Raw genomic sequence first — 26,261 nt, 5'->3', positions numbered from 1 at the left:
TGTGAGAAATAGGAACATCTTTTACACGTTGGTGGGATTGTAAAACTAGTTCAACCATTATGGAAAAGATGGCATCCTCAAGGATTGAACTAATTGTACATATGACCCAGCCATCCCACTACTGGGTATATACCAAAGGATTATAATTAATTCCTACTACCAAAGACACCATGCACACGTAATGTTTATTGCGGCACTATTCCACAATAGCAAGACTATGGAATCAACCAAGTCCATCTGTGACAGACTGGATTAAGAAAATGTCACATATACACCATGGAATACTATGCATGCCATAAAAAAGATGAGTTTGCGTCCTTTGTAGGGACATGGATGCAGCTGGAAACCATCATCTTAGCCAACTATCACAAGAAGAGAAAACAAACACCGCATGTTCTCACTTCATAGAGTGGGAACTGACAAGATTCACTTGGACTGGAGGGAATATCACACACCGGGGGCCTATCATGGGAGGGGGAGGGGGAAGGGGAGGGATGCAATATGGGGAGTTTATACATGATAATAAATGATGAATTGAATGGGTGCTGCGAGTTGAAATGGTGCAGCACACCACATGGCACAAATATACATATGTAACAACCTGCACGTATCACATGTACCCTAGAACTTAAAAGTATGATAAAAAAAAAATTGGAGAATATAGAAGAATATTTTGCAGAGTTAATAAACAGTATGAATTTTCTATGCTGTGTTTAATCATTATTTGAGAAAAATAATAAAGTTTCTTGGTCTGCATTTTGTCACCTGGGGTCTGACTCAGACATACTTCTGTTTTTCTCTTACCTGCAAATGTCGGAAGAAAAGAACTGCAATACCTGGCTCTTCTCAACAAAAGGTGGAAACGAGGCTGCATCTGTTTAAAAATCGAGTGGCAAATGATTAGATGTAATATGTGTTCTAGAAAAAAACCTAGAAATCTCTCCTGCAGTGTAGTCAACAGAAATATAATGCAAATTACCTAAGTAATTTATCTAGCAGCAACATTTTTAAAAGGTAAAAAGAAATAACCGGCCAGGCACGGTAGCTAAAGCCTGTAAGCCCAGCAGTTTGGAAGGCCAAGGCGGGTGGATCACCTGAGATCAGGAGTTTGAGACCAGCCTGGCCAACATGGTAAAACCCCATCTCTACTAAAAATACACAAAATTAGCCGGGTATGGTGGTGGGCTCTTGTAATCCCAGCTACTTGGGAGGCTGAGGCAGGATAATTGCTTGCACCCAAGAGGCGGAGGTTACAGTGAGCCAAGATCATGCCATTGCACTCCAGCCTGGGCAACAAGTGGACAACCTTGTCTCAAACAAAACAAAATGCTATTTTATTTAACTTATTAATATCCAAAATATTTTAACATGTAACCATTATAAAATATTTTAAATTCTTAAAATCTGAAAATCCACAGTGCATTTTATATTGACAGCACATTTCAAATCATACTAGCCATATTTTGAGTCCTTAACAGTTACATATGGTTAGGGGCTGCTATAGTCAACAACAAATCTATATACTATACATATTTAATGGTACAAAATAAAAGAAACTTAAACATAAAATGTCAAGGCTAACATTGTGTTTGTTTTTTGAAATGCCCCACCCCACCAGCAGAGTGGCACTTTTCTTCCAGTGAAGTTCATTTGGAACTCCTGCTATGTCCACATTTCTTATTTGTAGTGATTTTTTTTTTTCATTTGCCCTATGGCTGATTAATACTTCTAAAAATACTAAAGTTCTCTCACTAAACAGAACTTCAAATGCTTTGAAAGTATATAAAAAAGGTCATTTATTGAATTTACTTTTTGCTACAACTATGATCCATGGCAAACATTGGATATACGAAGACATAATTAGTTAAATCCTCCGTGTACTTCTCACATGAGTATCACTAATATGAGTTATCATTGAATGAGTTTTAAATGGTAAGTCTCATCTTCAATTATGTATTGCAGGTTCTTTCTCTGGCAAGTGTGTCAACCTTGCGACCTTGTTTTCATTACTTTACACTCTTGTGACAAGTGAAATATAAGCCCCCATATGGACATTGCCAACACCTGCTTTCCCATTTCCTTAATAATTAAAGAAAAATACATTGAAAAACTTTTAAGATCATTATCTAAAATATCATTGAAGATTATGTGCAGAGCTTCCTCCCACCACCCAAAATAAACATTCTAAATGTATACCAATACTTCCATTTTAAGTCTTTTCAAACTTATTGAAGAAGGTAAAGAGGATGCACTTCTAAATTATGATGAAAACACATTAGAACCTTACTGTTTTATTACTTTCTTTTCCCTAGTGCCATAAGCAAGAATCTCTCTCACAGGGATCATCCCCTGCTCTGTCCAAATTCCCTCTTTTCCTAGTTTGTTTCAGGTCTATTTTCACCGTAGGTATTTTTAACATCATGCCTGATGCTCATGCATTTATATTATTGTCAATGAATCTTCTTTTTCAAGATTTTCCCCTTAAACCCATAAAGAATCCTTCACTAGGAGTAACACAGTATATTTATCTCTGCATCTAAGGACTAAGTATTCTGCTTATACAACTACTAACATTGGTAGTATTGAGGACTTGAAAATGTATTTCCAGAAATGCTTTTCTTAGAAAATAACTTCTTTACCCACTCCTATGGCTTAAAACCCTGCAAAACCTTGGCTGGTTACGGTGGCTCCAGCCTGTAATCCCAGCACTTTGGGAGGCCAAGGGGGATGGATCACAAGGTCAAGAGATCAAGACCATCCTGGCCAACATGGTGAAACCCTGTCTCTACTGAAAATAACATAAATTAGTTGGGTGTGGTGGCGGGCGCTTGTAGTCCCAGCTACTTGGGAGGCTGAGACAGGAGAATCACTTGAACCCAGGAAGTGGAGGTTGCAGTGAGCCGAGATCACTCCACTGCACTCCAGCCTGGTGACAGAGCCAGATTCCATCTCAGAAAACAAAACAAAACTCCTGCAAAGCAAATTCAACAGTGTTTTTGTTTTTTGTTTTTTCCCACCAGGCAATGATAGAAATAAATATGCATAGGAAGTCAATAATCATACCTTTGGCAAAGTAAACATTCTCTATGCTTCATTTTTACTTAACTGTCTTCATCTTTATGGGATATTCCCTAATTCTGTGAACTTTGTGCTTTTGTTTCCTAGTAGTTGAAAGCTTGCCTCTGATATTAATTCATGATATTCGATTCCCACCACTTTTTCCTTTTTTTTTTCCTTTTTTTTTTTTTTTTTTTTTTTTGAGACAGGGTCTCACACTGTTGCCCAGGTTAGAGTGCAGAGGCACAATTATAGTTCATTGCAGCCTCCACCTCCTGGAATCAAGTGATCCTCCTGCCTCAGCTTCCCAAGTAGCTGGAACTATAGGCATGCACCACCATGCCCAGCTAATATTTGTATTTTTTTGTAAAGATGGGATTTTGCCATGTTGCCCAGGCTGGTCCCAACCTCCTGGGAACAAGCAATCCACCTACCTTCGTCTCCCAAAGTGCTGGGATTATAGGCGTGAGCCACCATGACCAGCCTCCCATTGTGTTTTAAAAATCTTAATTCTTAAACTAATAGGCATATCTATACTTTGCTTATCCTGAAGGAGAATAAGCCTGATCTAACCATACCCTAAATCTAAGTTTATAGCTCTTTTTCCCAATTCTAATTTGGAATGCTCATTTTTTACATATATTTTTCATAGTTAAGAAGACATCTGACCTTGTTTTTGTTCTCTCTCTTATTTTGACCACCTTACCCAAAAATGGATGTTTCTGTCTTACAACTTTATTCTATCTCAGCTATAAGCCTTGCTTAGATATGTTTTCTCTTTTGTAATTAGCTATTTTTTATTCTTTCAATTCTAACTTATCTGTATACTATTTATAAAAGATTTGAAAAGTAAAGTGTTTTTTGTTGTTTTTTTACCATTTACTTCTGTTGCCAGGATGACAGTTAAGTTTTTTCAAAGCAAACATTTCTCTGAGTCATGCAGTAAGGGCTAATTTTTTATGATTAATCTTCACAAATCCCATTACATTGAACACACATTTACTAAGCCTATATACAAATAGGGACTCTGAATTATGTTGTGGGGATATAAAGGCAAGTAAACACACACCCTCAACTTTCAGAACACTGTCGGTATAATGGTGGATTTGTGGGAAAGGGAGGTGGATTCATTGTGACGACTACAAAACAAATATTCTTACCTGTACCATTAATCATGTCGCAATAACTTTCCCAATAGGAGAGATTCCTTAAGAATAGAAAAAGACAATGAATAAACATTCTCATTTAAAGAATACCTTTCTTACATTACTTTTTCTATTATAATTCAATACTTACTTCTGTTAATATGATGCATTTAAATGTGACAATACTAAGTTTAAGAAATGTTTAATTCTGTTCATGTTTTGTTTGAACCTTTTATCTTATTGCAATGTACCTGATGCCATTAGGTGGCCAGATCATAAAATAAAAACTGCCAGGTGTTAATTAGAAACATCTTGGAATAAGGAAAAAATTAAAAACATTTATCAGAAACTTAAATCTCTACTTAGGGGAGAATTTGTTTTCCCAATGGGATACATGAACTACTCGCTCAGTAGCATAAGTGTTCAGAATGAATAGAAGGAAAGTGTTAAGTGGGTAACTGAAGTAAGCTCAGTATAAGGCAGGCAGAAGAGAGAAGTGGGGAAGAGGAAAGAAAGAAGCAGATGTTTGGATCAGCAAACATTTAAAACATGTAGATGATTGATTTCTATTCCTGCTGCTTCTCGCCTTTAATTCTCACATGGACTGACATTAAAGTAGGAAAGAGTTTATTAATTTATACTTTGTTGTTTAAATAAGCTATATATATCTGAAAGTGATAAAAACAATAGTAATAGTTCCCCTGCATCCTCACTTTTTGGTGATGGAAAACTTTTTTTCCACTCCTAACAGTGACATGTCAAGACAAGCCACTGCATACTTTTTAAACAAAATAAGTGGTTAATCATGTTCAGTCTTGCCATGAGTTAAATCAACCTTATAATCTTAAAGTGATGTGAAATTCTTACTCTAATTAGGAGCGCTTTGCAACTCCCCTCCACATCTCTGTAATATTAGTGAAATGTTCGTTATGTCTCAATATAAAAAATTGCTGTGATTTCCTCTTAAATGAATATTTAGAAGTGTTTTTTTCCGTCTACTGACTTTTCTTTAAAAATATGTAACTGTGGACTCTTTAGAAGAAAAAGTAATCCACTAGTAATATTTTCGCTGTTAATTGCAATTATTAGACTCAGTTTGAGGTAGGGGTTACTTTAGATTCATAAAAACATTTCGTGTCTTTTGGTTTTGATCCCTTTATTCTTTTTCAGAAAAAAGAATGGTCTAAAACACAATTGTTAACTTTATGGAGAAGAAAGCTTGTTTGTTCCCCCTGATATTATTAGGTTCTCTAGTTTATATTATGATAAATTTAAAATCTTTAGATAACAGCCGAACTAGGGAAAAATAGGAAATAATGGCTTAGGAAGCTGATTTTTTATTTACCACTTTAAAGGGTGGCATAGTCTTTATTGTCACATTTTTATGTACATTTGTAGAACCTTTGGGCCAAAAAACTTGAAATATTTGTTCCATTTTTGCGCATTGATAAAGACTGTTTGCAAGGGGGAAGGGTCATGAAGACTTGCCTGGATTCATTAAGCTTCCATGCCTTCCTCTTTATAGACACATTTAGGTCATGGCACTGAAACAGAATTGATCTGCTCGATTGAAAAAGTAAAAAAAAAAGTTTCCATCTACTAGACAATCAGTTTTTTTTTTTTTTTTTTTTTACCTTTTCATTTATGGTTATCTAATTGTACGAATAATTGTATTATAATGCTGGATATGTAGCAGAGATGAAAAAATAGTCCCTTTGGGGATTTATGTAACATAACCTGTATGGAAAGGTGAACCAGACCCTAAAGTGGAGCTGATAGTCAGCAGCTATGCACTGATGTGAACGCACCAGTTGCCACAACTAAGGGGTTAATACCTAGCAGAACAGGAGTTTCCAGAGCTGAATTATAACCAGGTCTATTCTATAGTTTGGTGTCTGTGTCTTATGACACGTTAAATGAATACCATTCCTGCTTAAGAGTACCCTAGTAACACACATGCACATTTTACCCGAATACGTACCTTTTACCTTTATAGGTGTCAATTATGGCAACTTTACTTATGCTGTCTTTTCCATTGAAAACTTTATAAACTCCATCCACAGTATTGTTGTACTGAAAATATATGTATGGTAAAAATTTGCTTTTTGAACAAATCATTTTTTTCAAAGTTATACAATATATAACTTACTGTCACATTTCTCAATCACTGATGACTCATGACTTGAAATACAACTGCAATACATTTTAAAAAAATATTGGCCTTAAAAAAATTGTGAAAGGTGCCTAGAAATAAGTGCTAGATGCTGAGACAAAGAAGCTACATATCAGAAGCTGACAAGATGTGAACTCTAGCACTCTGTCATCATTAAGCCAATGAGGGCATTTTGATCACTCTTCTTACTATGTTGAGGTGAGGGACATTGAACAAACCTATAAGAACAATGATTTATAGGGGCATTCTAAATGTTATGACCATTAATAAGTGGTTACTAAAACGATAAAAATTAGGCATCCACAATTTAAAGCATTAGCCAAAGAAAGAGCTATGAGTTAAAATGAGAATGAATTTGACTGATTATGGCTTTCTACATTCTTATCTAATTGATATATAACCTTGTCATCCTAACAGTATCTAAAAGTAAAACAATGAACTAGAGAACATAATATTCACATATAGTGCCAAATGAAGTCATAGTCAAACTTCCAATTCAATAGTTAGCTTATCCTATTTGTAATTCAAAACATTAAGCTGTAATGAAGTATACCATCAAGTTCACATTTTTCTTAATCTTCAAGCTGCCATTTCATGACACTGTGGACTACTAAAAATTCTTATTTACAGACCCCATTAAAATGAAGCCTAATAGCTTATCAGTATTGAGATGTGAACATTAGGCTAACTTTTAAGTAAAAATTAAATTTGTAAGAGGTCTAGAAAAGGAGGAGTGAGGAGTATATTTAAAACAAATAAAAATATGGTATTAAACTTGATTATGTGAAAAGGGAAATAAAAGCCAAAAACAGCACTCAAAGATTTACAGACTAGCTTACCAGCTAATTTAAAACAAATTGTATATTTATAAATGAGTAGAAACCTGATTAAATCTGATCTTCAGGTTTAAATTTAATTGTTAAATTCAGATGAATTTCCCAACTAGGAAAGCTGAAGCTACAATGAGAAGGGGACTTTTAAAAAAGTTAGGATATATATCTCCAGATCAGCAATAAGACTAATGAGCTAAATTATAAAATTATGCCTTGCCAATGCCATTGAATTAATTCAATTAAAATGTAATAATATTGCCATTCATATTTGGTACTTACAGGATAAAACATACCAACTGTCGTAGTAACAGGGTATGGAACCAAACTCAAAAATGGATCCGTATAGCCCCATAACAGTTCTCTCAAAGTTCTGACTTGGAACATAGAAGATTTTGACTTGTTAATAAGCGAATTGAGTACCACTTGAACAAATGGATTTGGATAGATATGGGCTGCAGCCTACAAAAAAAAAAAAAAAAAAAAAAGTCACTGTTTAAGACAAGAATACAATATTAGATTTTAACAAATAAATGGATTAAATACTAATACTGAGCTTAATACAAAACCTTTTGAAGCTTATCTTTAAAATTACTGCCAAATCCTACCAAAACTCAAAGTATAATTTGTCTAATTCCTAGATGATTACATTTCTTTGCCTCAGTGCCAGCCACAAGAAGAAGATATTCCAAGTTAAGCTCTATATATTTAATGATACACTTAAAGTGGTCTTCTCAAATACCTAATGCATTAATGTACACGGGGCTTAAAACCTAGATGACGGATTGATAGGTGCAGCAAACCACCATGCCACACGTATACCTATGTAACAAACCTGCATGTTCAGCACATGTATCCCAGAACTTAAAACAAACAAACAAAAAGCCAGAGGTCTGGTCCCAAAGGCTCTGGAGCCATACATGACAGAAATGGTGCAGGCAATTGTTGCAGGCATGTTCATCACAATGGCAGGTTCCACGTCTAGTGGCACGAGGCTCTCTGCCAGTGACCTGACCAATGGTGCGGGTGAAATGCTGACCACAAGCTCCAACAGGCTCCGTACAGCATCTCCAGGGTGAAGACCCCGGTGTCCCAGGTTGAGGAGGGCGAGGAGGACTACGACGAGGACAACTGACGTCCTCTCCATTTCAATTTCAGCTTCAGGAAAATGTTTAGGAAAAGAAGCTTCTTTTTTTAATGTGGGTTTTCTGTTTCATTTTGGCCTACTCTCAAGAAGATATTGGTAAGCTATTGGACTTAGACATGCACCTCCGGTAAGTAAGGATTGTTTCTCATAGAATTAGGATATGCTGTGGATGTGCGGTTTGATGCCAGTGTGCTGATGCAGAGCCTTCGTATACTTTTTAGGATTTTGTGTTTCATTTTCTATTTTCTTAAAATGCAGAGTTCATTTTGCCCCTTAAGGATTTTTGCTGAGCTTGCTGAAAAAATTGTACTTCATCCACATAAACGCCCTCGTGTTGCAGATGGTGAGCACCAAATGCCGTTTATTTGCCATGAGTTTGGACAGCACCCCCTCTTGGCGGATAGCGAGACTCGGCGGAGTTTTATGTTTGTTCAGTGGTGTGGTGTCTAGAGCTCCAAGCAAACGGCAGAATTCGACTTTCCAAACAATAGGCACAGCCAACGTTATCGGCTTCATTTTCCCTTAAATTATATTGACAATTGTGATTCCAATCAAGTTTATATACTCTTTTCTCTCCCCATTTTACAGCAACAAATTGCAAAGTGCTTTTGTTTGTTTGTTTTTGCTTTGTTTGGTTAAAGGTTATTGCCATGCTGGTACAGCTATGGAAACTGTCTGGAAAGCTTGAAATGGTTTATTGCTTATGGTAAAATTTGCTTGATTTCTCACAGGCAGCGTTTGGAAACCTTTTATTATACAGTTGCTTACATACTTAAAAGTCTATCATTTAAAGACATACTGAAACAAATGTTGTACTTGTCTCCTAAGCATCTTCCTGTAATGTATTATAAAATTGAAATTAAATATAGAGAATGTTTCAACAAAAAATAATGAAAAAAATAAAGTGGTCTTCTAATGCAGTTGATTCTTATGATTTTTTCACTTTCCAAATGACCATGCCTCCATTCAAAATAATGATATGGGAATATGTTTTGACAAAAATGGAAAAATAAGTAAAACCTAATAACTCTAATGATAGGATTAATTACAGTGAGTTCTAGAGTGTTTTAAAATAGATAACTTTGTTGTTTGTCTACTCACTGCCACAGCCAGATTGAGAACTGTGAAGTTGTCAGCTTCTGTTCCAACTGATAGTGAAGGTTCAAAGATGGCACCATTGGGCTGTAGGAAAGAGACTGTGTTGTCCTTAGGGTCCTGGGTTATATTTTCCTTGGCTAGAAAACGAACTCTAAAGAAACAGAAGTAAGCAAAATTCAAAACATTTGTCATATATGAACGTTAGATCTCAAATGTCATTCATTCGTTCAACAAATGATTTTTGAACATACAGAATATGCCAGATATTATGGAAGCAATGGTGTTAAAATGAGAATCAGCCAGGGTCTCTAGCAAACTAATCAGAAGGGGTCTTAAACTGGTAAACTGGAAATTAAAATAGTGAGGGAGAAGGAATATTGTTATAATGGAGACTCCATGGGAAAACACAAAACAGATCCAGATCCAGATCCAGATTTAGAATGGTCAGGGTAGGGGTGAGGGTTAAGACACTTTTTAGTAGAAGTCTACATAAGTGGTCTATGTAACAAATAGAAATTTAGTTAGGTAAAGTAGGGCAGATGGTAGCATGCATAAGAACGAACATAATATATTTTGGGAAATGCAGATATTTGAGTGTGGTTGGATTACAGAGTAAGAGGTGAGGACAGTAGTGGAAATAAAGCAGCTGAAATAAGAAAGATCTCAAACATAAAACAGTTGCGTGTAATACTCAAATGACAGACTTTATCCTGAGGGTAAGGAGGAGAAAGTACAAGGACTTCAGCAGGGGAATATTTAGAGTACATTTTCTTATACTAGAAAGAATGATCAAAATACATAACCTATCCAGCACTGCTTTTTCCCTTTTTCAGTACTTTCATGAGAATTAGAGATAAGAGAATATCATTTCCATTTTTAAGGGTTATAGAACAACCTCCCCAACCTCTCAAGTATATTGAATACTTTTGTTAGTTCTAATCTCCTGACTCTAACATATCTAGGCTGCAAAGTACCAACTACATTTTAGGAATGTAGTGAAGGGTGATTATTACAGGAAAAATACATTTCACAAGTGGAAGATACTCACTGAAAAGAAATAAGATATACATCATAATTGAACTGTCATATTTGAATATCTGTGAAGTGAGTAAATAGCCAAGGTAAAGACTTAAACAATTGGACTGAATTTTTTTAAAACCCATTTTATTTCATTATGATAAAAATGTAAATTCCTACAGGGTAGGAGTTTATGAGTGTTTTGTATCTCTAAACATCATACCTGGTATATAATGAGTTCTCAGTAAATATATTTACTAAATAAACATCTCAGATTCTTTAAAAAGAGGATTCAAAGTTATCTAGAAATATATTTTCAATATAATTTTATTAAAACTTTATTATTCTTGAAGTACTGCAGACATACAAAGAATATAAAAATCTGAAACAGCACTCAGGACAATTGTATTTTAAATTAGTGTGCATATTACTAATATTTCAAATCAAAGTACTTTAATTTTCAGAAATATGCACATATATTAAAACAATAGCAACGTGATTGTCATGTATACTGACATTATGCCAGTAGATGGCAGCCACTAAAAGAAAAATCCTTAAAACAGCCCTGTCTTTAGAATGTTGTTTTAAAAAGGGAACATAATTACTGAATTTTTTATTTAAAACTTAGATTGTATGGAAGTTTTGGAATGTGTTTGTTTATAAGGTCAAGGGAAGGAATGTAGACTTTTCTCAAGATTACTTTATGTTCTTTCCAAAGCAAAGTAACTTAAAAAATGAATTATGGATCTAAGAATATTCTGAAGGAATTACAGCATCTTCATAGAGATGGTGTAGGTAGAAACACACATAAGATCTAAACCCGAGCAATTTCATGCTTTGATTCAGGTCATATCTTGTCAAAGTGTCATCAAGCTTACTTTAGCAGCCATTGGCCAAATAAAGCCTGTGGTTCTGTTTGAGGAAGGACATTCTCACATACTTCCAATGTCAGATGGATTTAGGGTATAATTAATTATGAAAAAGCATGCTTAGCTCAACACAAACACTATCAAAGTGTTAACTTTTTTCTAAAAGGTACTGGTTGTTCTTCCATTATTTAAGGCACTCAGGCAAACAATAAAAGACTATTTTGGTGACATCATGAGACAAGATGACCTATAGTTAATCAAGAATCCCTTTAGAATTGTTATAGAAAGAGCTGTTTATGGATTCTAAAATTTAACTGTAAATGCAACCTGTTCTTCTCCAGTCTTTACTCCATTGCCTCTCTAAGCAAATCAAATATACCTAACACATCCCCCCCTTTTTGTCCCTTAGAGAGATAGGTTAAAGGCCCTAAGAAAAAAATATAGATTAGCTACCAACTACCAGAGGAGAACTATTTCAATAACACGTTTTCTCATATCCCAAATAATATATTTAGAAGTGAAAAATATGGTCGGGCATGGTGGGTCACACCTGTAATCCCAACACTTTGCAAGACCAAGGCATGTGGATTGCTGGAGCCCAAGAGTTTGAGGCCAGCATGGGCAACATGGCGAAACCCTGTCTACAAAAGAAAAAAAAAAAATTAGTGGCATGCACCTGTGGTCCCAGCTACTCAGGAGGCTGAGGTGGGAGGATCACTTGAGCCTAGGAGGCTGAGGATGCAGTGAACTGTGATCATGCCACTGCACTCTAGAGTGGGTGACAGAGTAAGACCCTGCCTCAAAAAATAAATAAAATTAAAAATAAAAGTGAAAAATATAACCCTCCCCAAACAAACAAAAAACAAACAAAAAATGATGAGTTCTCAAATTCTAACAACTATTTTCTTTCCTCACACTCAGTTGACTTAAGTTCTATTTCTTAAACAAGTATGCTGATACTCTCCTTAGGTCATATGTGAATTCTAGATTTTCATAGGTATATATACCTATGAATACATATATATATATTTATTTCATAGTTATATATCTCTCTCTCTATATATAGATATATTACACCTAACAACATTCTTTGCAACAAGATATTTGTATAGACTCTTGCCAATAATATAAAAACGTTAAGACCATGAAAAAATTCTAAGGTAAGATTTTTTTTTGTAGCCATAAAAGTTAAGTCTTCATTGACAAAATTTTGAATTGTCACAGATGCGCACACAGATAGGAGATTCGGGTAAAACTGCGAAGACAGGACTTGCACTGAGGCCCTCTGTGGCTTACATGTCATGTGCTATGGTAGGAGGCACCACCCTCACGACATACCTGTTATTTCACTTTATTTTGGGTGTGAGTTTTCAATGTGGAAGCATAGGAATGCTTTGGAGAGGAAGGAAAATTATACAATCATCTGATAACCAAAACAGATAAGATACTAAAACTATAAATTATAAGAAATCAATAGAAATATAAAATTTTATGATAAGAACCAATCATGATGTATAACTAGTTGTGATTATCCATGAGGGAAAATATACATTTAGGTAATGAATTCTATAGCAGAACATAACTATGTTTCCATATGGATACCATAAATATATTCCTAATCCTTGGTTAAGGTGATGTTTTTAGCACCTTAATCTCCCCTTCTTCCCCTTTTAGTGAAAAAGATAGAGAGGCTATAATTGAAATAGGAGAAAATGTAGATAAAAATCTAGGAGTTACTAGTACCTACATCTGTGTGAACACAGACAAGTGACCTCACATCCACTGGATCAGGCATTTTTAATTCACAAAATGATAGATTTTGGCTCATCATTTCCTCTAGTTCTAATACTCTAAGATCCTGTTCAAAAGTGTATTAAACTATTAGGGAAGGCAGAGGAAAGATAAAAAATATTCAGTCTCAACACTAGAGAAAATATAAAAGTGAAACTAAAATAGATTGATGTAAACATCTATATGACCTGGAAGTTAATTTGAATATAAATCCTGAGTAGGTACCGCAGCTAGGAAAAATGAATTTAGCACTGTGGTTCTCAAAAATTGTATATTCAAATCACCCAGGGTTTGTAAAACTCTTTAGTGGGCCTCAACTCTTTCGTTCATTTGTTTTGGGATGAGGTATAGGGATTTGCCTGTTTCCCAATTCCCTGTTGATGCTGATGCAGCTGGCCCAGCACGTTGCTGTGGCCCAGCTACACTTTGAGAACCACTGTTAAAATATGCTTTAAATTTTAAGATGTGAAAACTGATTTTTTTTTGCTCAGCAGGAATAATTCAGAGTTGTTGAGAATATATGCCACAATAACAAAACACTAACTTCATAAACATTGGGAAGTTATTTGATACCGGTAAGTTTATAATAAAATGTTTATCTTTTCTATATACTGTCTAATAAATATTTGGATAATGTATATATCTTCCAGTTTTTTGAAAATAAATACCTTAAAATCATTAAATTCTTAGATTAGGATGCTATACAGATAGGAAAACTATTTTAAAGTATATTTTTGGCAAGAAAATAATAAGTACATTTCAATACAATGACATTTTTCAAGTAGAAGACTTCTCAGAAATACATGTTTAAGGTAAGAGTGCCTCGTATTTGTGGGGACTCACTCACCTGTATGTATAAGGACCTCTTTGCTTAACTTGAATGTTGCTGCTGTTCATCATCACTTCCTGTGGATTTTGCACATCAAAGATCCAAAACTGTCTGTAAATTTCTGTGCCTGTTTTAACCCAATTTTTAAAAGCAGTTGTACCTTCTTCAAGGACAACTTCCTATGAAAAAGAAAATAAGTTTGGGTTATGTCTTTGTAGTAAGTACAGACACTTCTGGGCGATTGTTTGTAGCATTGAGTCAGCCAGAATAAAAGGACCAAGCTCAAGTGCCTCATTCATGAGAACCTTTGCAACCTTGCCATACACTTGCAACAGAAACGTTTTCAACAAATTATTATCACAGCAGCCCTTTTAGCCTTTTACAAAGAGAATCAGTGTGTAATACTGAAGACATGACTGTTGATTTTAAGGCAAATTTTAAAGTGACCGTTTGGCAGCTTTAGAGTGACTGTTGGAAAATATTGCAACAGTCAACATGATTTATTAAGCAAATTTTACCGAAGTTCAAAAAAGTTCTTACTGAGTTGAACATGAACTTCTTCTCTGCCCCTAAGTTGGATTGATGAAACCAAACACAAAACTGAGTGAAAATCTAGTGGTATTGGAAGCTTTTCTTTTCCTTCAAGAGTTGGACACTCCAGGGGATGGCACTTAACACTTACTACATTAAGAAAATAAAAATATCTACATGAAGAACACAAATTTGACATCACATCTTCAAAATCCTCCTCAATCTGGCTTCCCCAACCCCCCCCCCCTTTTTTTTTTTTTTTGGAGACAAGATATTGCTGTCACCCAGGCTGGAGTACAGTGGTACAATCTTGGCTCATTGCAACCTCGACCTCCCAGGCTCAAGTGATCCTCTCACCTAGCCACCATGCCCAGCTAGTTTTTGTAGTTTTAGTAGAAACAGGGTTTCACCATATTGGTCAGGCTGATCTTGAACTCCTGAGCTGAAGCAATCCACCTGACCTGGCCTCCCAAAAGGCTGGAATTACAGGTGTGAATCACTGCACGCAGCCCTAACTTTCCCTATATTTGCAACAACCCATTAGCATATGTTTCTAAAAATTACAACAGCCTCACTCACCATCATTGGGTTGTAGTTTTTAAAGAAAAAAACAGGACAAGAAAGCTGTCCTATTACTCCTTTGTGAAATCCACTAAAATCGCTGATACTCCTTTTGGTAAAATAGACAAGTGGAAAATACACCAATAAGAGAATTAAAAATCCTATATTAGAAACTCGATTCCTTGCTTTAGGAGCTTTGGAAATGGGTGGAGAGTCATCAACCCTCCCTAGGGTCAGTTTCATTATCCGTAAAATAAGGGAGTTAACATAAATATTCTAGTTTTCTTCCACAGCTTTCACTCTCTGAGCCAGAAGTCTATTACACTGTAGTAGATAGTGCAAACAAAGGTGATTTTGAAGCCGGCGGTATTTCCAATGAAGTATTGGGAAGAATGCCCAGATTAAAGAACTCCAGCTTAATCTGAGTGTGCTAGAGGAAGAGGAATGCAACTATTTCATGGAAAATGAGCCTAAAGAGAACCATGACCACAGGAACATTCTGACCTATTTGTTTCCTTCACCTGGAAGCACCACTTCACAGAACGACAGATTAGGAAAGAACATTGAACATGATCACATTTTCCAGTAGAGCACACTGAAGTTCTGAGAAACCAGATGACTGGCCCAAGGACAGCCTAGGCAAACAGTAGTGAATTCATGACAAAAATCCTCATCCCTGACCCTTAGACTAGTCCTCCTTTACACCATGCTATGACTGTCTTTTTTTTTTTTTTTTTTTTCTGTCACCCTCTGCACTTAGTTGGTAGAAGTCAAATTAAGCTTCATATCTTCAGGATATTTTGTTTATTGCTTAATGCAGGGAATAAGGGAATTCCTTAGAGAAGAACTGGGCATCAAGTTAAAATGGAATTACAAAATCCAATGCTGCTGTAATCCACTTATACGGGGTGCATTGAACCTGCTAGAGTGATGGAATCTTTATTACTTTTACAACAAATTGTCCTTGAAAACTTTTATTTGCTCCCAAAAAGACTTATTTCCACACTAAGTCTAGCAGTAAGACAAAATTGCTTAAAGTATTATGGATATTCTTCTAAATGTAAATATGTTTGATGAGGATGTTGAAGCTCAAAGCTAAATAGAAGCTGAAAATGGTTGATTTCTCCATTTCAAGAGACTTAAGAAGAGAGAACACACAAACACACACATTATTATCCTCACACTTTTAGAATCTTAATGCTCAAAAACAATACCTGTTATTCATCAAGTGCCTCTCAAGGTACATATTAGGTTTGTACACAATTACGGTTTCTGCGACTTTAATGACAAAATTCACAATTACTTTTGCACTGACCTAATATCTCTTAATGAAAGAAACTCAGTCAATTCTTACAGAATTGAAGAGAGTCTGTGACAGAATGTGCTTGACAGGACTGAATGCCTTCCTAACTCTACAATGAGTGTCCATCTAAACACCAAAAGACATTGTATGTGTATGAGACCTTTTTTCTAAAGGCCACGAATCACTTTTCCCTTAAAAAATATCTCTTGCAACAAATAAGGCAAAGGTGAAACACAGGGTTGAAATGACTGTGTTGGATTATCAACTGTTAGAATCGGGACCATCTAACCCCATCCATTTTTTTAGAGGTGGAAAATGGGTTCTAGAGAAAAGAGATGTCTGACTCAATGTTATGTGACAAATTTACTAGCAGATAATAGAAAAATCAGGTCCTTTCACTTCAATTTTGTATAGTTTCCATAGCATCATGATTTGTTTAGAGACACAGAGAAAAATATTGAAGTAGTCAAAGTAGGAATACAATGCTTCTGATACTACCACTACTATATGTATTAAATTGTAGTCACTCCTTGAATACCAAGACTAAATATGTCACAAGAAAACAAAAGATGTTATGTCCTTTGTGAATTTAAAAGAACTTGATTTTAAGTTGGATTTGGACTATCTAGCCTATTTTGCAAATATTTTACTAAATTTGAAGTACAAAGCTGATAAGCATGTACATAGAAAAAGCAATATAAGATTTTATCACTTGGCTAATGTGTACGTGTATATTTGTCCCTGACTCTAAGTATGCAGACTACCCAGCCCCAATAACAACAGGATTTCAGCCTGGTGACTCTCACATAGCATGGTCTATAGCTAAGTTGAAAGCATTGACCTTGAAACTTCTATTCTGCTACATTAATTTGAAAACAGATGTTTGCTGGGATCATAATATCCTATATGTAGTCATACACTCACTTGAATACTGTTTTCATGAAACAGCAATAATCATCTACATGACTGACAACTTTCATTATTAAAATGCCCTTCATGCCTTGCTATGCATGGAGTAGAGTACAAACGTAGAAAACATTTTGTTTCACTTTTCAAGGACTTTATGAGGTACTATCGAGAGACAGATGTGTGTTTAGCAGATTTTAATCTATGAGTTAGATTTTTTTACCCTATCCCCACCCTAACAAAGTATAGTGGCTTCTTCCCTAAAGCATAGACTGAAGTGGCCAACAATGAAATTAGATGCTATGAATTTGATCACTTAATAATAACAATCATTTAAGTTTGAGCAGCTTATTTAATTTCTTTGTACCTCACTTTCCTTATCCGCGAAATTACAACAGCAATGTTAGATTGAACCATATAAAATTAGTATTTTTGAAAATCAAAAAAGGTTGAATTTTGGCATTTTCAGGTGGCTTATGTATCCTCATAGATTGTTATGGGGATCAATAAATGTGAATACTTAGAACAGTGTTAGTACAAACCAGACATTCAATAAATGTCAGCTATTAGTATTTTACAAATTCTATCCATCCTTTAGAAGAAGAACTCTAATACCATTTACTTCTCATACTGCTTTAATTGCTTGGTTCATAGCATTTACTGTCTAAGCCAGTCATGTGCCAATAACTTATGTAATATCCTGTGACAATTATTTTTCTGTTAATCATTTTAATACTTATCTTTCTAGTAAAGTAAAACTTCCTTAAAACCAGAAGCATACTAAAATAGCTTCCACCCTTCCCACTAACTGCTACCATTTGCTTGTAATTGGGCCTAAAGAGAATCATTTCCCCATGTTTAAAGAAATTCTCATGTTTTTGCATTATGCAAGTGTGTGTAAGTTGAGAAGAGAATGAATTAGAATTTTAGTGACAGTTGTGCAGAGAATCTGAAAATGGCTTTAGTTTCAGACCATCATCATCAACTAAAACCCAGAATAAAATTTGGTGAAATGTATTGGAGTACTAAGCTTTACTATGTTTCTGAAACCCAGAAATTAGCCTCCAAGAATTTATGTAAGTACCTAAAATGGAAGATTTTGTGGCTGGCATGAAAAGTAAACTACGTTGATACTACATTGGACTAGTGGAATAAATATATATGCTTGTCTGCTATTTCTTGAAACGTTGTCTTTAAGTGACTTTGTTATTACAGCTATATGCAAATATATGTAGAGTTTAATTCATTTTTATACTGCTATTTTAATTTAAATAATTTGATTTGTTCTTACGTTATTAAATATAAAACAAACGTTACCATCTTTAATATTTCAGTCATTTCTTTCTGAGCTTTTAAATACTATGAAAAAGTAAAATTATTTTATATCTGGAAATACCAGAAGCATACATTATAAAGTTAATGTAAACAAATTATATGATTAAAATATGGACTATTCAAACAATTTTTTTGTGGGGGAGACAGGGTCTCACTTTGTCATCCAGGGCTGGAGTGCAGACTCGTGATCATAACTCACTGCAGCCTCAACCTCCTGGGCTCAAGGGATCTTCCCACCTTAGCTCCACAAAAGCTAGGACTACAGGCGTCTGCCACCATGCCCAGCTATTTTTTTTTTTCTTTTTGTATTTTTCGTAGAGATGGGGTTTTGCCATGTTGCCCAGGCTGGTCTCAAACTCCTGAGCTCAAGTGATCAACCCATCTCAGCCTCCCAAACTAGGATTACAGGCATGAGCCAATGTGCCCAGTCAAGTATAGCCATTTTAATGAATCATTATTATTTCAATTTATTTTCTCTGAAGGCATTTCTTACAAGCTACAGAAGGATCAATTTTTTCAAGAATGAGAGAAGGAAATAATGGTATCATTAATTGAATGATGATATTTAATACTAGTTTTCTAATAGGAACAAAGAAACCTATAATTCCTTTTTGGTGTTATATATAGTTAGTTTCATAGGGAAATTAAAATTAATTTAAATTGTAGTTTTTTTCTTCCAACTTTTATTTTAGGTTCAGAGGTACATGTGCAAGTTTGTTATATAGGTAAATTGTGTGTCGTGGGAGGTTTGGTGTATGGATTATTTCTTCACGCAGGTCATAAGCATAGTACCTGATAGGTAGTTTTTTGATTCTCCCCCCTCCAACCCTCAATTAGCCCCAGGTGTCTATTGTTCCCTTCTTTATGTGTATTCAATATTTAGCTCCTACTTATAAATGAGAACATGTGGTATTTGGTTTTCTGTTCCTGCATTAATCTGCTTAGCATACCTGTGTTATGTTATACAATATTCACTAAACATTTTATCAACTGACATTAATAGTGTCAAGTGATAAATTATCTTTTGTAAATGGTGGCAGAATTTTGACCCTTGTCCACAGTGCTTTGGTAGTTTGTACATTCATGGCAGCTCTTGCTATTGACTTTTAGTTTTCTTTGAAAGACTGCATAAATTTGCTGGCTGCACACTACTCTATTAAGAATCATGGTCAAAAATACTGGTAAGAAAGATTACAGCTATAATCCATAAAAAGCATGAAGATACCAGAGACATCCCTTGAAAATAAAGAGCAAAAATAAAATATAAATAAGGTTTCTGAACTGCTTTAGACTATTTCAAATGACAATGACATCTTTCAGAATTGGAAGGTATTAGAGCACTCCAACTCTACACTTAATATGAAATGATTTTCTCATCATTCTTGATTAAACAGCTTAATTCTTTTTTCAAAAATCACTTGTATACAATAGCTTTCTTAATTTTCTATTAGTCAATTAAACAAAGTAATATTAAATGAGTTTTAATGGTACACAAATAAGAAGTCGCCAGTACCAAAACTCAAATGTTTGTGAAATAGCATTACCCTAAGTATTTCTGAGGCAGCAGTAAGACACTTGGCTCTCTAGGTTTATACAAAATTTAAATATTTGACTCCTACTGTATGCCAAAGATATATATATGCCAATATCATTTAAAAAATAGTCTGCAAACTGAAGAAAAAAAGAAACAGTCTATTCAAACAAAATCCCACCTACTTCATACAACTAAAATTGACAAGGTCAACATGGTTGTGTAGGAATCTGAGAGCAAAATGAAGCTTAGCCTTAAATGTACCATACACCTTGACCAATATAAGGATTCTGATGATGAGTCTTAGTCTATGGACATGTAGGGGGCTTACAATGTGTGCCATCATTTGACAGTTTTTATAAATCTCAGTTGTACCACACCTCCTTGAGTTTGAATCTACACTAGGAAGCCTGAATCTCCCCCTTTCCTTGTAAAAGATCGCACAGATAATTCTTATTTCAAAAACAAGAAGGAGAAGCACTCCATTGATTTAATTCCCCCTTCTTTATCACACTACTCAAAGTATACTTTCAAAATTATTGGTGACCATGTTCTCTAATCATTATTTTCTTAATTTTCATCTGCCTGAGAACATTTTATCCTTTCTTTCCTTGAGTTCTGGCCTCCTGTTAACTTCTAGGATTGTACTCTTTGTTTCTGTTTCTTCATATAAGATCATTCTCTTCCTTTTCTACTTTTCTCTTCCTGCCTCTGAATTATGTACAAATTCTATAATATTTATTCTACTTTTTTCCTGTCTCCATTAAAACTCTGAATCTACTGTTTAGATTTATTTGTAATCTCTATAGCAATGATCAAATCTATTTGAACTCTGAACTTTGAAACATAGACTGATGTTCATAACACATCACTTACAAAACCTCTGTTTTACTTTGTAAGGTACATACATACCTTCTATCAATAACTCACTGGACACCTTGAGTTTGATGCTTTTACTCCTCTCTCTAATTTAATCTCTCTCCAGGCTTCCATTTCATCTTATTATCTATCAGCTTTTTTTATATACTCAACCACGCCAGAGCAGTGTACCTTTTGTTATGTAATGTGCAGATTGTGCAAATATCTTTCTAAAAGGGAATCTTACATTCTCCTTGAAAGTGGCCATATCCTACAGTTTCTTATTTGTTTGTTTTCCTATCTCTGGTATCCTCACTTTGCAACCTTTCTGCTGTAGAGTAGTGTACAAGGCTAGGTTTTTCATCTAGGCTCTTCCTACAGATTGCTTATGTTTGGAGAATGACTTCTTTCCCTATTGGCTAGGTGAGCTGGCAAGTTGATTTAAGGGCTTGCGCCTGTAAAATGGGTGAAATAACAGCAACTTCTCACAGATATTTTTGAAGATTAAGTGAACTAGTATATAGGAAACTCTTAGTAAGAATTAAATGTTAGCCATCTAATCTGTAAATGCAGGTTTTATTACGTCTTACACTTGCTGAAAAACGTACTGACAACTATTGTGTATCATATCATCAATTAAGTAGTTTTCTGCCTGATGTTCTAAGCTTGCTTCCTAACTCTAACCCCATGTTAACTTCTAATCTTTTCTCCTGTTAATCCAGTATTCTGGGCATATTCTCTACCTTCTTCCTTCCATCTTCACTGCATTTGGTAGCATTTTCACAGGATCTTTGACATGGTTACTGCAGTTATTTGGGACTTTCAAAATTCTACACTTCTTTAAAATCTGAATCAAGTCTTACCTTGTTCCTGAAGTTTCTTGAATACTCTGAGAGATTTCTCTTTCAAAGTATTACAGCATTTACTTTTCCAATTCAATGCTAGAGTCTCATAGGTCTCAGTATTTTTTATTATAATATACCTTCCCCTGGTTTTAGCTTACAATAGCTGAGATTATTTTATTCTCTTAGTCATTATACAAAAGCACATTTTGATGTCAGAAAACTTACTTTCTCATGGTTAACTATTATGAGCATAAAGATAAATAATAAAGAATTACAATAAATGCTAGCACCTCACATGCTATCCAAAAGAATCTACATATACCAGTTTTGTTGTATGACAAAGAAAAAAATTAAATGATCGATACTCAGTTATTGACCAATAATTATGTGTCAGCAAAAAATAAAAAATTAAAGAAAAATAGTCTAAATTGCTATGCATTGGAAGATTATTGTGATTTTTTAATTTGGAAAACTTTTCCAAATGATGTTATAGTCTGTATGTTAACACAGACACTGATCTTGTGCTTTCTCTACATCAGATCTGGGTGAGAACACAGTTTATAGAGTAGGAAAGATGTCAGATCAATGGCCACTCCATCTCACTATTAGATAAGCCCCACACCTCACTATTACTTGTCTGTTTCCATTGGCCTATATCAAAATACTATCAAGAAAACTAAGACTTCCAAGGCAGAGGATACTATCAATTTACATGTTTTTTCAGTTAAATGCAAGAGGCTGAAGTTCTGCAATATGTTAGCAATAAACACAATACAATCAGCCCTCTGTATTCATAGGTTCCAGGTCTGCAGATTCAACAAACTGTGGATCAAAAATATTAAAAAGAGTAATAATATAGCAATAAAAAATAAATAAAAATTCAATTCCTGCTGTTCTCCATTGTGCACTATGCTTACTAACCCTTTGTCTAGGTCATTGCCATCCTAACCAGGTAGAGAGTTGAAGGCAGAACTCATTTTTTATTTGGCCAGTATTATGTTTAATAAAATGAACATTTATGCCTTCTGGCAGGAAACACACAGTCTAGTTCACAGCAGTTCCTGTTCTTCATTTTATCTTGTTCTTGGCACCTTAAATTTTATTTAACCCCTGTATCCAAACTCCTGAAGCCATCTGAATTTGCCATCCCTCATTTAGAACTTCAGCAGATCTGCTTCCCTTTATTCTCTTCCTCCCTCTATCAATCAGCGTTTCTGATGAGTGAGTGTGTAGCTAATTCGAATAAGCTGTGGGGGCTGAGGAGCGATGAATTCTAGATTGTTGTGCAAAGCCCATCTATTCAATCACTCTGTTTTTTCACACTATAGTCAATTTGTTATATACTAAGATATGTTCTGCATATTTCTGAAAGCCTTTTCTAAGATTCAAATATGAAGCTTCATAAATAGAAAATATTTATGAGATGAGATTACGCATATATAAAAATAGTGGATTACTAAACAGTGTATTACCAAACAACAAGTTTACCTAACAATAAGGATTTCTTTCAGTATTAAACACATCACACACACACACACACACACACACACACACACACACACACACACACGGTTTTACTTTTCTCAGTATTAACTAAAGTACAACTTCTTTTATAAATGGCTTTTACAGAACATACTCACTTATTTCCTATTCAAAAGCATGCCAACATGCTCCTTGGACATAACTTAAAACAATTATTTCTAACATGCATACCTATAGACAGCTTTTAATAGAATTTGGTATTTATATTGAAGATAGCAACGGAGTCATGTTAAATATACATTATACTTACATTTCACATACAGTCACATCATATAGAGTTGCAGTGGTTCATAAATACCTTCATGTCAAAGATACAAATTAGCAGTTACCATGAAATATAAAGCAGGTAAATACAAAGCAAAAAAAGAGAAGACAGAATGAATCAAAATGACAAGGCATATTCTTTGGACTACTTGTACCTTTTTAATTGTCTTCTGGATAAGCATGTCTCCAACTGGCATTAGAATACCTCCAAACACAGCCAGGACGGCACCAATGACAGCCCCAGTGATGAGTCCACAGTTGCGGTCACAGCCCATTTTTCTTGTTCAGGAGGTGAATGAATGTTAAGCACCTGTTTCTTGCAAACTCCTGGATATGATTAAGGTGGTTTCTACAAGGTCTGGTTCTATCATTAGAAAGAGATCATAAAACAGAAGCTTTAATATCAGTACAAAAAGATCAAAGTACAAAGAAAACACCCACTGAAACAGATCATTTTGCCAGTTATAAATAAACAAATGCTTTTCTTTTTGTTTCACCAAAGTGACTTCCTCAGTCCACCTCCCTTTTCTTGCTTCTAATACTTACCAGTGACAGAACTAATAATGTCATATCTGAATTTCTTCAAATTCCTCCTTTTTAACTTTCTTTCTACGCATGATTAACATATTGAAACCTTATCTAAGGAGAACTCTCACCCTCATCTCAGCAACTTTGTTGCATCCTCACTATCTGGTTTCTCCACCCAACACAGCCTTCCACACCTTCTCTGGAGTTCTCCTGCAAACCGAATGTGGGTTGACTGATGTGTTTTCCATTAAATGATAAGCAAGTATGGTAACAGATGTTTCATTTACTGTACCTTATTCACAAATCAACAGCAAGACATGAATTTTTACAGGAAATAAACTGATGAGTCGCAGAAATAATCAATTCTTCTAATCATTTGAAAGCTGTCTGTGAAAATGAGAAAAGCATGGGTAAATAGAAAAAAATATTCCCAGAAATTTTATACTGGGGCACTCTCTAATATCACCATACTTAAAATAACTGTTAAAAGAAAGTCTAATGTTCATGAATACTGAGTTCAGACCTGAATTGCTTGTCCTAAAAACTGTTTAAAACATGGAATTATTTCAAATAAGTATATCTTATTTTCAGTTTTATTATTAATGACTTTGGATAGCCTACAGGTGTAAAGAATTTGAAGAAAATATAAAATGTAGAGGATGTCTTGTTTCAACTATGGCATTGCTTTTCTTACTAATCTCAAAGAATTTTTTCCCTGCATATTCAACTACAATATAGTTTATTTTGTCATTTGCAGTTGATGCTAATTCTGTTAAAATCAGGTAGTTTGTGTTAGTATATGTTTGTCAATCTAATGTTTGGTATCTTTATAAAATATGTGATTATTATTTTTTGAGATGGAGTCTCTCTCTGTCACCCAGTCTGGAGTGCAGTGGCATGATCTTGGCTCACTACAACCTCTGCCTCCCAGGTTCAAGAGATTCTCCTGACTCAGCCTCCTGAGTAGGTGGGGTTACAGGTGTGCACCACAACACCCAGCTAATTTTTGTATTTTTAGTAGAGATGGGGTTTCACCGTGTTGGCCAGGCTGGTCTCGAACTCCTGACCTCGTGATCCACCCACCTCAGCCTCCCAAAGTGCTGGGATGACAGGCATGAGCCACCGTGCCCAGCCATAGTATGTGATTATATAAAGATTGGAAGAGCCGGGGATGGTGGCTTACGCCTGTAATCCCAGCACTTTGGGAAGCTGAGGAGGCAGATCACCTGAGGTTGGGAGTTCAAGACCAGCCCGACCAACACAGAGAACTCTCATCTCTACTAAAAATACAAAATTAGCCGGGCATGGTGGCACAGACTTATAATCCCAGCTACTTGGGAGGCTGAGGCAGGAGAATTGCTTGAACCCAGAAGGCAGAGGTTGCAGTGAAGAGTTTCATGCCATCACACTCCAGCCTGGGCAACAAGAGCAAAACTCTATCTCAAAAATAAAATAAAATGAAATAAAATGAAAAAATAAAGATTGGAAGAAAGAATACAATTTGTGAAATGAGTGGATCCTACTGTAATAATAAGAGTTAATTCTAACTAGTATTTGAAAACTCATTTATTTGAACTTTTTTGTTGTTGTTGTAATGGCATTTTGTTAATAATGGGGTTGGCCTGTCATTTATAATCAGAATGCGCTTTATAGTCTATAAACAATTATTCCCTACTTTGAAATGCTCATGGCCAAAGAAAACATATGTGCCAACAGAATGAAGGCTACAGTCAAAAAAGGGCACATAGAATATTGTTGTTAACGTTGTAATTGTATTAAAAATTGTGGTTTGTTATAATTTCAGGTTTTCCCTCCACAGCTCTCTTGCAACAGAGGTACCACTCTTATGATTGTATTAGTATTTATTTCCACTTTAATGATCATATAGTTTTTCAGAAATATGACTTGTAGAGCTAAGAAAAGAATAAGAAAATGATATTTTCCCCAAAACGTAGGAATAAATGTTACAATTTTTTTTTCCTGCCAATTTTATTATTTACATATGTTCCCTTAACCTTTGGGACTCCCCTTTGCGTACTCCCTTACATAGGGTACTTTCCAGTGTAAACCATAGGATGCAATAAACTCCATCTACATCAAG

The 26,261-nt window shown here is 35.0% G+C and overlaps 1 protein-coding gene and 1 long non-coding RNA gene across 16 annotated transcripts in view; one reads left to right on the top strand and one right to left on the bottom strand.

Annotated features, from left to right (window-relative positions):
* The window catches only part of CD36 (CD36 molecule (CD36 blood group)), an 80,979-nt gene that overhangs the window by 9,579 nt on the left and 45,139 nt on the right, over positions 1–26,261 (bottom strand). For 8 of the 10 annotated variants that reach the window (XM_017880424.1, XM_017880425.1, XM_017880422.1 and 5 more), the window contains 8 exons: positions 24,453–24,547; positions 23,788–23,996; positions 13,975–14,135; positions 9,454–9,601; positions 7,488–7,667; positions 6,184–6,275; positions 4,218–4,264; positions 805–874 (listed from right to left, as the gene is read on the bottom strand). In XM_017880424.1, the coding sequence (XP_017735913.1) occupies positions 805–874; positions 4,218–4,264; positions 6,184–6,275; positions 7,488–7,667; positions 9,454–9,601; positions 13,975–14,135; positions 23,788–23,907 (818 nt within the window). In that variant the 5' untranslated portion in view covers positions 23,908–23,996; positions 24,453–24,547. The remainder of the gene's footprint in view (positions 1–804; positions 875–4,217; positions 4,265–6,183; positions 6,276–7,487; positions 7,668–9,453; positions 9,602–13,974; positions 14,136–23,787; positions 23,997–24,452; positions 24,548–26,261) is intronic. The other 2 variants (XM_017880431.1, XM_017880430.1) reach the window with 1 other exon arrangement.
* Positions 8,100–26,261, top strand: part of LOC108534869 (uncharacterized) — a 109,324-nt gene continuing 91,162 nt past the window's right edge. For 5 of the 6 annotated variants that reach the window (XR_001887053.1, XR_001887051.1, XR_001887049.1 and 2 more), the window contains exons 1-2: positions 8,100–8,479; positions 13,622–13,702. This is a non-coding gene — a long non-coding RNA (uncharacterized LOC108534869). Of the gene's footprint in view, positions 8,480–13,618; positions 13,703–26,261 lie in introns of all 6 variants that reach the window. The other variant, XR_001887054.1, reaches the window with a different exon arrangement.

The sequence above is a fragment of the Rhinopithecus bieti genome, unplaced genomic scaffold (assembly GCF_001698545.2).
Source record: "Rhinopithecus bieti isolate Rb0 unplaced genomic scaffold, ASM169854v2 scaffold_11291, whole genome shotgun sequence".
Classification (NCBI taxonomy): domain Eukaryota; kingdom Metazoa; phylum Chordata; class Mammalia; order Primates; family Cercopithecidae; genus Rhinopithecus; species Rhinopithecus bieti.
The sequence above is the reverse complement of the archived record's forward strand: the minus strand, read 5'-3'. Positions and strand labels throughout refer to the sequence as shown.